We start from the raw sequence: 15292 nt of genomic DNA, 5'->3' as shown, positions 1-15292 counted from the left end.
TAAATCTTGAGTTCCCATTTCACTTCCATACACCATTTCGATCTAAGGAAGTTAGACTTTAATACTGTTTCCACAGTTACAAGCTTCGTTAATCATGGCCCTGGGAACTGAATTCTCAAGTGTGTGCACAACCCCCTTGACTCTCAGTTCCCAGCATAGACCATTGGCTCCAAATCCTGCCCGTGGGAATCAAGGGCTGTGCCTGCCTGCTCACCCTGCCTGACAAACACTGCTGGTGAGCCAGAAGTCAGTGGTTCCTCATCAGTGTTTGCAGGAACCAAGGAACCCATCTCTGCAAAGAAACTCCAATCTCTTGGCAATTTCCACAGCCTTACAGAGTTGAAAGTAAGCTATTGCATAAAAGGAAACCTCTGTTTCTCAGAGCCACCAGGTGGATTTAGTTTTTCTAATCTCTTGGATTTTCCGTAAAGCATGTTTCCATGAAACATAAATCATGCTTAAAAGTATAATGTTTTTCTCATTACTGTATTTCCATATCCTACTCATCCTTCAGGATTGAGCTCAAGTCTTACTTTCTGCATTAAAATGTGTTTTTATATATTGGAAACATTTTTAGACTAGAGAAAAGTACAGAGGATAATATAGCAAACAATTGTGAACCATTAGATGACTTTTAGTTAATAAAAAAATTATTACTGATGGTGTTAATGTCACTTTTCTACCTACTCCCAGCGTAATTCTCCTTTTCCCCTCCCAGGAGCAAGTTGTACCTTATAGTTGGGGTGTTGGGTAGAATTTTCAATAGTTCTTCCCTTTTGTGGATCTCAGTTTTTTGCCGGGAGTCCAGTTCCAGCTGCCTAACATGACCAAGCTCTATGGCCCCTGCCCTTATGCAAGTATTAAAAGATCCTAATGTACAGTAGCAGTCTAGAGCTTTAGCTGGGTCTGCCATTTTGACTGGGAACCATTATATCTCTTTTGACCTCCCCAACTCCCTCTGATTCCTGTAGCAATAAGTATTTGGTCCAGTTTCCAATCACTTATTTTGTACCAACTTTATGTATAGTGGATTTATTATTTCTTAACAAAACTATAAATTATTGGAACAATATTATTCTTCTTCTACAGCAAACTGGGAGAAGGTCCTCTGAGAGTTCTTACACTATAGTAGGTTACACTTTAAGCCAATCTCTTTATCACAGAAGTGTGTACATAGAAGTGTGCCTCACAGTTACTGATAACCTACTATGGTCAAGTTAGCAAATTAAGCATTATAAAATAAGAAATGCATATAAAGGTTTGGTTTCCCCACCTTGTAAAGTATCTGTTTCAAGTGATTATGGTGCATTTTTGGAAATACATAGTTAACCAGTTTATGTTGTAAATGTAATAATAGCACCCATGGCTTAAATTAAGGATATAGTGTTAATTGCATAACTTGATTTATATTTTAGGAATTTTAAAATATTTACTTGTCCTTTTCCAAAACAACCTGAAAATTAAGAGTGTTTGTCCAAGCAATGGAATAAGAATTGTTTACCTTAGATTTAATCATCACTTCCATTGACTTCTTTACCAGAGTTTGAAAATGCATTATTGCAGCTCGTTCTTTTGCCTTGCACTGGCAGCAAATCACTATATAGAGAAACTGCCAAGTCTGGTGTTATGGAACTTACACAGCATCTTCCTCTCTGTGACTGTGTGTGAACACAAATTAAAGATGTCCTCTGGCTTGGATTACTGAAATATACTTGGCTGCATATTACATTCTGTCATCTGGACTTAAAGCAAAATAAACCAACACACATTTCAGTGAAATTCTTTATGAATTGATCATTCATATGATTCTTGATTATAACTAGACAAATTGCATTATTATACAATATACCATCTTCTTAAGTAAGACCATTTAAAATTTCACATAAAATGTCCCTATAATTTTTTTATCTCCATTAAAAATGCACCATGAGTGTGAATTTCTCAAAGTCACAGGAATTGTTGTGGTCAGTCATCCATCAGGAACCGAATGTCCAAAATCAAAGATTTACTATAATTTGAATTTTTTATTTTCCAGACACTGCGAGTGGATGTAAATAGGCTGAACATAACCTTGCTTCGGATATTCCGCCAAGGAGTGGCCGCAGCCTTAGGACTCTTACCCCAGCAAGTGCACATCAATCGCCTCATTGTAAGATGCCAACATTTCGCATTCCCAGATTACAAGCTTTGATCTTTATTGCAGGGCTCAAGAATAATGAACAATAATAAAGAACACCCATGCTATAGTTTTATGGTCCACGAGCCAAATCTGGTATAACACCTGTTTTTGTAAAGAAAGTTTTACTGTAACAGACCACACCTGTCTGTTTACATATTGTCTAAGGCTTCTTTCGCACTACAATGGCAGAGTTGAGTCGTTGCAACAGATTGTCTGTCTAAATTAAAAGCTAAAATATTTGCTATCTGGCCCATTACAGAAAAAGTTTGTCAACCTTCTCGTAGTTCAAGGCTAGCTATCCTGGTAGGTATGAATAGAAGGGCCCAAAATACTTGTCTCACCAACCGGATACTACTCCCAAAATATTCTCCCTAAGACGGAAACCTTCTGTATCAGGTAAGGCACTGTCTCCAGACAGCATCTATTAAAATCCCTTCAAGTATATCAGGATGAGGGACTTCCCTGATGGCGCAGTGGTTAAGAATCTGCCTGCCAATGCAGGGGACACGGGCTCAATCCCTTGTCCAAGAAGATCCCCACATGCCGCGGAGCAACTAAGCCCGTGCGCCACAACCACTGAAGCCCGCGTGCCTAGAGCCCGTGTTCTGCAACAAGAGAAGCCACCGCAATGAGAAGCCTGCACACCACAACGAAGAGTAGCCCCCGCTCGCCGCAACTAGAGAAAGCCCACACAGCAACGAAGACCCAACGCAGCCAAAAATAAATAAATAACTTTAAAAATATATATATATCAGGATGAAGGATAGTGAACACATAGGCGGAGGATTTTGAATAAAGAATAAAGAAGAACCATGCTTAAGGACAGCAGTCCAAATACAATGCAAGAATAGCCTTGAAAAAGTCGAGAGAAAACTTGGATGGGTATCTGAGGTGGGGATGAAGGAAGCCCAAAGGACCTTTTGTATAAGGCTCACTTTAGACCGATCTATCACCCGCATCCTTTCTTTCCCCCTTCTCCTCAGTGTTTAGGGACCTTGATATCATTCAACTACATGTTCCCATCTGCACTTGAAGGTGGGTGTGAGCAAAGACAAAGAAATGCAAATTCAAATCTTACGACTTTCTCTTTGTAAAAAGCTAATTATCCCGAGGTTCCTGTGAAAAAGGACTTTAGAATCATTTTAACAGTTTTAAAATTGTTCTTAATTTCCCCTGCATTAGAAACTTAAGCAAGGACTTCTTGTTCTCCTTGCCTTAAATCCTTACGCTCCTGCTTGAGTTCAGTTTTATAGTGCATCAACACCTGCATTTCCCACTATGGAGGAGAATTTGCTTTTATTTTGGTTTAGAATTTTTGTTTCTTTTCACTTTTTTTCTGTGTGGAGGGTGAATTGTTTTTGTCCCCATAACAACTTTTGTTCTGTGAGTCAACTATTTTCTGGGACTAAATAAGCTTTAAAAAAAAACAAAGTTTTTAACTCAATAGCATAGAAGAAATACAGCATTTCCCATTATGATGAAAGAGTGAAATAGGTTATTTATATCCACAGTGTACCTTGCTTAAGTGAGAAGTGAGGTATTATAGATGTCTTAGATCTAGATCTAGATTTTATATATATACTCAGACATCTTAGATATACTTTTACATATATAGATTTAAAGAGCGTAATAGCTCTTTGAAATGATAAAAGAGGGATTTGCCACACCCAGAGAGGGATATGCGTATCCTCAGAGAATGTTAGTAGCATTTATGCATGTCTATTCCTAAGAGTAGTTCTTATAATAGTTTAAGTTATGATGATACCTGAGGCAGCAGGGTATGGTGATTAAGAGCGTGTGCTTTGGAGACAGACACAGAATTCTACTCCATTTCCAGCTTGGCCGTGTCCCAGCTCTATGACCTAAGGCAAGCTACTTAATGTTCCTTCATTTACAAAATGAAATAACTTAATACCTCTGTCCTGGAGATAACAGATTTAAGGCACATGGGAGCATGACAAGCCCAAAACAAGTGCTCTCTTCCTACTATTGTTGTTATTAGGTCATAAACTATTTAAATTATTATAAACATGTTTCACATCAGTATTATGCAATATTTAGTCATTGTCTGTTGTTCACTGCAAACACGGAAACATTTTTCCTGGATGACTAGTAGTACTCCATTTTATACGTGGCTGAACTTCTGATAAATTGCGAAAACTTTCTAAAAAAAAAAAAAGAAAGAAAATTTTCTAGCAGGAGAGAACTCCATGTATCAAAAAGAAAAGACTAACAACAATTTTCTTTTATAAGTGCTTTGTATAAGTTGTCAAAGAGAATCTATCAAAGGCAGTGTCATTTTTGTGTAGTGTTTGTTTTTTATGTGTATGTGGCATTTCGGCCATTTAAGGTAAGAAATCCTCTCTCTCTGTTTCAGGTAATGAGGTCATACTAATAGGAAAGTAACATGATATCATTGCATAACATGGTTTCTACCAAACAATAGATCTTAAAAGTGTGACTTATTTAAGGTGAAGAACAGGATCAGGGAAGCAACTTCAAAGACGGCATCACCTTCCTTAGTCCAGCCTTCACATTAATACAAGTTATAAAAAAAATATATATGGGGTGGTGATGTCTAATAATTGTACTGTTACATCAGGTTTTACTTAATTCATTTAATTGATTTTAAAATGCTTCTTTAAACACAATTACTCAGGAACCATCTGAACAATATATCTCAAAAATTACAATACCGAATGGAAAATAAACCAGCATCGAATGAAATATAAAATTACAAAGCTAGAGGTGTCAACTAATTGAAAGAAGGCCATTTGAAGATTTCGGGCTTTGGGCTGCTAATATTAAGTGTACCAGGAATACCTAATAAAGGTGATCTCCAAGATGTCTTTTAGGATCCTAAAGCTCTGAATTTCTTTAATGTTTCTAGAAGGAAGTCAAATATTTCCCAAAGTTGTTTAAAATGTCTATTAACGTATACAAATGATCTGCTTTTACTAGGGAAAGAAGAACAGTGTTGAACTATTTGTGTCTCCCATAAACCGAAAAGCAGGAATTTCTGATGCTCTGCCATCTGAGGAAGTGCTGCGTTCACTTAATATCAATGTTTTGCATCAAAGTTTATCCCAGTTTGGAATTACAGAAGTCTCCCCTGAGGTAGGCTGTTTCATGGAATATTTCATTTAAAAATTTGCACAGTTAGCATGACATGACCCAATTCTAGGAGGCTTTGAGATGAAAGCTGTTTATCGTGTGTTATTTGATAATATAAAAATCTCCCTAAGGGTCAAAATTCTCTGATTTCACATTGCATATGTTTCTTCCTTAAGGAAGTTCATTTTCATGTCAAATTTCCCTTTTTGACACTTTCTTCTCCAATCTTTATGGCCTTATAATTTATTTTGACTTATCCAACAAATTGTCCAGAAGAAAAGCCACTTAGGTATATTTGTCAATTGATTACTTTTACTGAATTTTACTGAATTTTGGGTGTCCCCAAAAACACCCTCAAATCTTTCCTCCTCAACAGGTTTACTCCTCATTGCCTTCATTGTCAAATGGTCCCTTTTTTCCACTACCTTGGGATGAATTTGAAATGTGATTTTTCTTTTGCTGAGGAACCCAGTCTTAAGAACTATGAATATCTCCTTCATAGTGCTTTCTAAATTCGGCACTTTTCAGATTTCCCCCACCACTCCAATACTCTCATTCCTGAATAAATCCAGTCTCTTTTTTACTTCACCTACTCCATCCCACTCCAAACTTGCTAGAATGAACATCATCCCAAACATATGTAATTAAATTCACAGAATCAAAGCATTAGACCTTGAGGGAACACATGCGAACATTTTAAAGATACAGAAAGTAAGGCCCGTAGAAATTAAGTGATTTCATCAAGGTGACAAAGCAAATGAGGTATAAAGCAATATTTAAAATCTAGATACCTTATTCCTAGTCTATTACCCTTTGCAGTAAAGCACACTGCCTCTCATTACAGCAAATGCCACAGGTATGGTATAAAAAGCTTTGGTACAAGATTGAGCTTGGATCCCAAAGCCAGCACTTAAAATGTGTGTGACCTTGGGTGATTTAATCTCTGTGAGATTAAGTCTGTCTTTACATAGTATCAACCTCTCTGAGCCTCAGTTTCTTCATATCCTAAATGAGTATAGAAAAAGAAAGGAAGGAAGGAAGGAGAAAAGTAAGGGAGGGAGGAAGAAAGGAAGGAAGGAAGGAAAAAAAGAAGGAAGGGAGAAAGGAAAAGAAAAGGAAAGGAAAGGAAAAATGGGTAGAGTCCTTATCTTATAAACTTGAAATATGAATAAAATTTTTAAATTTAAAAAAAATACATGGAGGGCTTCCCTGGTGGCGCAGTGGTTGGGAGTCCGCCTGCCGACGCAGGGGACATTGGTTCGTGCCCCAGTCCGGGAAGATCCCCCATGCCGCGGGCGGCTGGGCTCGTGAGCCATGGCCGCTGAGACTGCGCGTCCGGAGCCTGTGCTCCGCAACGGGAGAGGCCACAACAGTGAGAGGCCCGCGTACCGCAAAAAAAAAGAAAAAGAAAAAAAAAACATGGAAATCTTCACAAAGAGTAGGCACTGAACAAATGTAATTTGACTGCAGAATGAAAATGTATTTCATCATTGAACCACGACTGTAATAACAACCTCCAACTGGCCTTCCTGCATTTAGTGTTGCTTCCCTCCTTGCTGTCTCTGCTGCCAACCCCAGCTCACACATGCACGTGCACATGCACACATCCACACATGCACACAGTGTTTTCTTTCTTGCCACCAGAGTAATCTTTCTAAAAGCAAATCTGGCCATGCCCTCCTAATGTCATGACTCTTCTTTGGCTTCCTAAATTCTGTAGAATCAAGTCTGGATTTCTTAATATGGTATATGGTTCTTTGTGTGCTGAGTTTATCATTGTTGAACAACACTCTCTTAGTTTATGCTTCAGCCATTCCAAACTATTAATAGGCACCAGGACACCCCACACCATTTCTTCCCTCCATGCCTGTGTGTATGTTGGTCCGTCTGTGCACCTTTCATGTTTCAAGATCAGTCTACTGTATAGTGAAGCCTTCCCTTGTACCTCCACAGATGTGGGCGCTGGCTTTGTGTTCTCATTGAGCTTAGTACAAAAACCCCTTACCCCACGTTGGCCTTCATGTCCATCTCTGCACCGTCGTTCCTTGAGAGCATTTCATTTCATTTTATCTGTGTCTTCAGTGCCTTCATTCAGGGCCTGGCATACAGTAGGCATACAAATAGCCAAGCGCTCGGCTAGGTGGTGTCCAAAGTCAGAAAAATAAATGAATAAGCAAACACACACACAAACAAATAAAATCAGATTTTTGCTTTCAATGAGTTCTAATAAGGCAACAAGAGACAAGCAGATAAGGAAAATACAGGGCTATGATAACATAACCGTACTGTGCCATGGGAGTTTTGAGAAAGAGGAGGTCCCTTCATGATTCAGAGAGACCAGGAGAAAGGTCAACACGAGCTTAAACACCCAGACCCCTCCCCAGCCCTCCCTGCGTGTGACTCTGAAGGGGCTCCCCTTTGTACATCAAACCAAACTCCATGCCCATAGTTCAAGCCCCTCACAGACTGACTTCCACACATCTTGCTCTGGACAATTCTTCTTTAAAATTTTAAAAGACCATTAGATTAATTTATTCTGCTTCCCATAAGCTTTCAGTGAATAAAATAAGCATTTCGCCCTGTTGCTTTATTCTGAGTTTAAATGCCATTCTGAAGGCTTTAGGAGTATGGCAGCTTAGTGAGTCAGCCAGCTTTGCAGACCAAGAGAAGCTCACCATACCAAAAAATTAATTAAACTCAAGTATTTGGGGGTCCTCCAACACACCTCAGACTGGTGAAGGCAAGGAGCTTAGCCTGAATGCCTGTCACAGAACGATTAGCTCTCAATAGACCATAGGTCTGTATTGCATTTGAATAATGAAAGTGTATTTGATGATCAAAATATGATATTTTCTTATAAAATTCTGGGAATCTAAAAATCTAGGAAATCTAGAATCTACAAACTATTATATTACAGGAGACTGGGAAGTATTTTAATTGGATATAAGGAGCATTTCATCAGGGACTGGTGTATTGTTTGAGCGTTTTGTTCTGGCACTTCTAGAATGGGCCCAGCGGTACCCTCTGATCGGAAGCTCTAACTGCAGACAGAAGAGAGCCGTCTGCAGTGTGCACAGGCCCTCAGAGGGAGCTTCAGACACATACAGTCCAAGAGGCGCTGCAAAAGCATTTGTTGATAGTTGTTTAAGCTGATAGGTATTCTGTGAGTTTTCCCACTTCTTTATTCATCATTTGTGGTAAATGTGTAGTAACAGCTTATGCCTCAACCCATTCTTTCACATTTCTATCTCCACATTATAGCTCTGTTATGGTAACATGTTTATTACCAGAACAAAAAAAGGAATATTGGTATTTTGGGTTTTCATCCTTTACATGGATTACAGAACATGGTGAATGCTGTCTCAAAGCATCTCTTCCTACACTTTTATTAATTACTTTCAGGGAAGCGTGTGTTTTTTGTTGTTGCCATTTCTTTATTTGCTTGATTTTATTTAAATCAGAAACGACTCTTGGGAAACAAAGACAATTACCAAATAGAGATTTCCTTTCGCTTATTCATCTATTTTTATTTCAAATTTAAGTTTCTTGAGAGACAAAGACATTATTTCTTTTATATATTTATATATGGTACCTAGAACATTGGAGGACCTCAAATATTATTTTATAATAAGATGCTCCTAAAAATTAAAAACCAGACTTCCTCTTGCCTAATAAGTTAAATCTCAGGGAAATAAAATTAAATGCATTGTTTTAGTTTCTATCTTTAGATGTTTTTACAAAATTAAATGTCTGTTGAAGCAGTAATTTTGCAATGATAGTGAAAAAAAATGATTTAGGATTTTGTTATTGTTCAGTTGCAAATTACCACAGTTTCACAGGTCTTATGTTTCAAAGGAGGAAGTTACCTTCTTTAAATAACAGGACAATATACTGACTGATACTTTCATGGCATGTTTACAAAGAGAAAAAAAATCATACCAAATAAATATAATCATAATCCACGAGTTTAGTGATTGTTCCTTTAAACATTGGCCAGCAGTCTAAAGAATTATATAGTCCTAGCCATACAGTGCCGAGGAGGAATGCAATCAATGTTAACATGGGTCAGATCTCTCAGACCGAATTGTTTACCTTGTGCATGATACAGTGGAAGTTTGGCATTTATCTAACAAAACCATATTGTTGTAGGATACAACTCACTTATCTGCCTAAATCAATTAATTAACCAGCTAATTTATAACATTTCCACTTTATTCTTATTCTGTGTGCTCCATCTCTCTAAAGAGATGTAGCTCTGAAAGTCTCTGTATCATCTCTCCAGCATTTGGGGTCAGAATTGGTTTTAATAAAAAGAAAAGAAAAGAAAACTCTAGTATATCAAATTATTAAACAGGATATAGAGAAGCCATTGCTATCGGTACCGGAAACTGCCCAAATTTTATACAATCAAACAAAACAAAACCCAGCAGCTTCTTTCACTGCCACAAAGCTAAAGGGAAAGTGATATTGTTGTGACATAAGACGTTAAGATGATGCAGCGCATTGGTTTGACCCAGCCATGGAGCCTCTGAATTATTGAACCTTCAGTCCCCTGTCAAAATGTAAAAGGAATGGGCTTCCCTGGTGGCGTAGTGGTTGAGAGTCCGCCTGCCGATGCAGGCCACACGGGTTCGTGCCCCGGTCCGGGAAGATCCCACATGCCGCGGAGCGGCTGGGCCCGTGAGCCATGGCCTCTGAGCCTGTGCGTCCGGATCCTGTGCTCCACAACAGGAAAGGCCACAACAGTGAGAGGCCTGCGTACCACAAAAAAAAAAAAAGAAAAACAATGTGAAAGGCATCACATTAACCTTATACAAAGGTTAGATTGGAGATTCTTCTGAATTACAATCTTATGACTTGTGGGATCTTAACTACAAACTTTTCCATTTATTACCCTGCCCTTATCAAGGTTTTTAGATCTCTGTACAAATATAGTAGTGCTCAGCAGGGCTAGCATGACTCAGAAGGAAATCTATTTACCAAGAAAGTGCAGTGGCTAAGTTCTAGGAGTTCAAAACATGTGTCTTTCTAAGTGCTGGCGGGGGATGGAGGGGTGGGAGGTTAATTCCTCCATCATTACTGCTTTGGTTAAAAGAGAAAACAAAATAGATTTGTCTTAAGCAGAAAGGAACCTGTTGGTATTCCAGGAGGTGTGGAACTATAGTAGGAAAAACAAGAAAGGAACCAAATCAGGTTAGGAACACAAAATCTCTTTCCACCCACCTAACCACTCCTTTTTTAATCCAAATTTTACATGAACTAAAGCTCAGATCCTCACACTTAAATTTGACAAGTTTATGCTACCTACTTGAAGGCTTAAGTGGTTTGCTTTTATAGCAAGCAATAGATGCTATTTATTTTCCTGCAAAAAACTCATTTCCATATTTATACTTGATTTCTACAAGAGTCTTCTCTTAGTTTCCAGCTATGTGTACAGAGACATAGGAATAAAATATGATCTGGCTAAGGTCAATGAGTAAAAGACATGTTGTCACTTGACCCCAAGATTTCTTTTTCAGGACATATTGGTTTCTACTCATTTCATCAAGCAAGTATTTTCAGATTCTCCATCAACTTACCATTTATGTATTTTAAAAACATGCATAAATCATTTCTTGCATCTATAAATGTGTCTATGTCTTAAAGAAGGCAAGATATTACAGTGAGCATATCTATATTTTACAAGCAAAGGAAATGGAAACTCAACTACTTCAAGCAAGAGAAGTCTTCCTCACATAGTTATTGTAACCACAATTGAACTCAGAGATCCTTTCCATTCTGTTTTGTTCAACTCCCCACCAAGACTCGCTTGAGTTTCAGGATAAAAGTTTTCATAAAATATTTTTCAAGGCAAATATTTCTTTTTGTCTAGTTTACAAATGTGGAATGCATTTTATTTTTTTTAAGTCTTGAAAAATAATTAACAATGATTTCCAGGTTCAGACACCTACAAGTACAGGTTTTGCTGAAGGCTTTTTTTTTTTTCTTTTTGAGACAACTACTATTTTTTTCTCATGATTCTGTAGGTTGACTAGGATCAGCTGGGTGGTTCTTCTTTTCCACATAGTATAGGCTGAAGTCATCCCAGGGGTTACATTAAGCTGGGAATTCATCTGACGCTGGAATGCACAAGACGACCTCTCATTCTCCAGGGCCACTCTCCATGTGGCCTTTCATCATTCACTATCATGCTTCTCAAGGCTTTCTTAATCATTAGAGACATCTCAACCAAAAGGGGAAAAAGCAGACTCCAACAAAATGTAATTTTAGATGAGTGGGAGCATTTGACTTGATTTAGCCTTTATATTTTTTTCCTAATTGTGGACCATTTGGTTTCAAGCTCAATTTTCTTTAACCATAAATCTATAAATTTCACTGAATTATTAAATTTCATTGCCTTATTATAAGATGTGATTTTAGTAGATGCGCTTTTTTAAAAAGAATGGGTAAAATAAAACCAAACCACTCATTCACATGTTATTCATGCTTTTTCTCTACCCTTCCACCCTTCAAATAGTAAGCTAAGTAAATAAACAAAGAGAGAAATAAATTAAAGTAAAACTATTTTTCCTTTTAGTACCAAATAATTCTGGACATTCTGGTGTTCCCTGTTGCTTTAAATAAAATATAAAACCCTAACAATTTATGTGGTTAAAGTGGTACATTAATCAGATTTTGACAAAATAGACTGCATTTAAAAAAAAAAGATTTCATAAAAGAAAACAAAAAAAAGGCAGTGATGCCGACATTGTTGCTCTGTTTATTGATGCATCATGAGATTTTGTTTGCACCTGTTTCACTTCTGTTTAAAAGCAGAGAGCAGTATTACAGCACGTAAAGCAGGGTGTTGATGTTATGGGAGGAGCCTGAAAGCAGAGTAAGGAGAGCTTCATAAACAATTTCCTCAGCACAGAAAAGAGCAGAACTCTCTCACCTGTGAACCAGGTAGTTTCCAAGAGAGACCCTGAGGGACACTCACAAAGCCTATGGCCCTATATGCCATGTCGGGCATGCTTGCTCCTGTACAGGAGATAAAATAGCATCTTAACGTATAAGAACGGCAATCCAATGTCTTAGATCAGATTGAGAAGCAGCTCTGGCAGCGGGGGATGTAGGTGTGTTCTACACTGAATGGAATCAAGCTAAAAATATGTTTAGTGTCTGATAAGAACGCCAGTCTCCTCAAGCTCTCATTTAACATCGGACTTTCTGTTTTGCTTTCAAAGAAAAATGTTTTACAAGGGCAGCATGAAGCGGACAAAATCTGGAGCAAAGAAGGATTTTATGCTGTTGTCATTTTTCTCAGCATATTTGTTATTATAGTAACGTGTTTGATGGTAAGTTTGCTTCTTTATATATTTTATCCTTTACTGAGCCCACTGCTTAATATTATTCGATATATTGCCATTCAAAAGAATGTTGAAAAGACTGAGAACAGAGGCAAGACTATGACCCTGATAGGTTGGGAATATTTCACATCTGACAGCAGAGTGATAGCTAAAGGAAAACCTAGGGAATTATGGATTCTGACCTGAAGAATAAGGCTGTAATTGCACTGAGGCTTTTCGTAACTTGATCAACCCTGAGAACGAAGTTTTAGAAAGTGATTTACCGAGGTCAGTGGAATCCTCAAAGCCATTTAAGTCTCATGGGTACACTTTGGACTTGCTTTATTTCTTCTTTTATATTATCTTTGTGCAACTTGGGAAAAATTTTATAAAGAAATATGTCTTGGGGCAAGCTTACTTCTTAATGAGTAAAAATAAGGTTTTCTTATTTTTAAAGGGCCTTGAAAGTAATATATGAAATTCCAGGCATGAAAAGGAGATGATTATAGGCTAAAGGGCTAAACAATCCATAATCAACTAATTTTTTAGGTGAATGAATAACGTAAAAGTATGAAAGAATACACTGCAAATAGCTCTGTAAATTACAAATTATAGATATGAAGACTTTAAAAGTGTATTTCATATTAAAAACATAGAACCCCAAATAAACCTAAACACACTAGACTAGGCAGTGCTCTTTGGTACTGAATGAGTTAACAGTTACCTTTCTAATAGAATGATAAGATTTTCCTATTCTTTTGAAAATTCTGTGATATAACTTAAAATATTTGAAGTTTGCAGATGGGTTTTAATATCTTTTCTTCCTGTGTGCTATGTTCTTTTTAATTTTGCACATTTTTAAAAACATTCCTTCCTTAGTTTTTAACAGCCACCCCCAAAGACATCATGCTAATTATTCTTCCCACAAGCAATAGTGTTGCGAAGTGTCTTAATGGATTTTGTTTATTTCTGCTCCTCCTCCTGGAAGAGGTTTATGTTAGAAAGGTTAGGGCTCCCTTTTGAAAACAAGAGGCTGAGTGGGTCTCAACTTGAAGGATATAAAACAATTAAGGCCTTGAATAGGGTGAAGATGGGCATATTTCCTAGAATCTAAAATACAGAAAGTAGCAAGCTCCCATGCACTCTAAAGTTTCTATTATCATGAATTTAGAGGCATCTCCTATGGGCCAGGCACTAAGAGAGGAGATTTCTAAAAATTGTGACAATATCAACAAAAGAATAATTTAAGATTTTTATATCTTAAATAGTGGAGATTAAGGGTAAATAATTTTAATGAAAGTTGGAGGTTTTATGGAAATTTTGGCAGAGACCTCTGGGCATTTTTTAGGTAGAGAGGGTGTGGTTCCTTGTTATGATTCATTGTGTTTTAAAATATGTGGTTCTTCTTTTTTAAATAAAGGAAATCTCAAGTGTTGCCCTCCCTCTCATAAGTCACAATTAAGGTATTTTTCTGCTTGGAACGTTGGAAGGAAGGGGAGGATAGAAAGGGATACAGAGTGATAAAAATAGAGATTATTCAGGGAGTAAATACTTACAATTCAGAAGAGCAAAGGCAAGGAGGAAAGTGGGAAAGCAGATTCTGGAGCAGCTGGTGAGTCCTAGAGGGCTGAGAGAGACAGAGCAGAGGTTGCCATTCACTTGTTAGATATGCTCCAGATTCTGCATCTCCAGCTCAGGGAGCGCCCCTGTATCCACCATGACTGGATGAACTCCTGCCTGACATACTGATCGCAAGTAGTAACAGGACTTGTAGTAGCCACACCCTCAACTACCTGGGGCCAGGGAACAACTAACTCTTCCTTTCCCAGTGTCTGCAAAACATCCATGTAAAATTCAAAAATCTAAATAAGGCTACTCCAAAGTTACTAGAACAAACTGAGAAAGGAATGTTTCAGAAGTGTGTAGGTGATTGCTCCCTACTGGGCTGGTAGGTAGATTCATCCATTCATTCAATCCAGGAATTCCTGCAGAGGGCTCTCTGTGAGCCTGTTGTTGGCCCTGTGGACAAAGGAAGGAACAAGACAGATGAGGTCCCTGTGTTCATGAGTCCTGTAGTCCAGAGGGGCACCCAGACAATAATTACATTAACATTTTAAAAAATCAAGTAGTGACCGTATTCTGTGATTCTGAGTATATGACATTCTGCCAGAGGCAAAACTATAGAGACAGTAAAAAGATCAGTGGTTGCCAGAAGCTGTAGGATGAATAGTTGGACTTTTAGGGCAGTGAGACTATTCTGTATGATACTGTAATGGTGCGTGCATGACATTAGGGGTTTGTCAAAACCCATAGAATGTACAACACTGAGAGTGAGCCCTAATCTACATTCTAGACTTCATTAACGATAGCATATCAGAGTAGGCTCAAGAGTAACAAGTACGCCATGCGAATGCGAGACGTTAATGACAGGGAAAGCTGCTGAGAGAGCTATGGGAGAGGCGGTATATGAGAACTCTGTGCTCTCTGCTCAGGTTTTCTGTAAACCTAAAACTGCTTTTAAAAAATAAAGTTTATTAATTTTGTAGAAACTCAAAAGCCTTAAGGGCCATGAAGAGATGATAGTGAGCTGAAGCAACAGGTAGTGGAGCAATCGGAGACATCTGAGACATACGAACATGTAGGGAAGGGGCTCCCTGGCAGAGGATACGGC

General features: G+C 38.0%; 1 protein-coding gene across 1 annotated transcript in view; it reads left to right on the top strand.

Annotated features, from left to right (window-relative positions):
- Positions 1-2014: 2014 nt before the first annotated feature.
- PTPRR (protein tyrosine phosphatase receptor type R) overlaps positions 2015-15292 on the top strand; it is a gene marked incomplete at its 5' end in the record, with an annotated part of 112669 nt that continues 99391 nt past the window's right edge. Inside the window, 3 exons of the mRNA XM_022571538.2 lie at positions 2015-2149; positions 5141-5296; positions 12520-12630. Of these exons, the coding sequence (XP_022427246.2) occupies positions 2015-2149; positions 5141-5296; positions 12520-12630 (402 nt within the window). The remainder of the gene's footprint in view (positions 2150-5140; positions 5297-12519; positions 12631-15292) is intronic.

Source organism: Delphinapterus leucas, chromosome 11 (genome assembly GCF_059928025.1).
Source record: "Delphinapterus leucas isolate spDelLeu-1000000601 "Yukka" chromosome 11, BTC_Dleu_Yukka2, whole genome shotgun sequence".
Lineage (NCBI taxonomy): Eukaryota > Metazoa > Chordata > Mammalia > Artiodactyla > Monodontidae > Delphinapterus > Delphinapterus leucas.
This window is presented reverse-complemented; position numbering and strand designations above follow the sequence as displayed.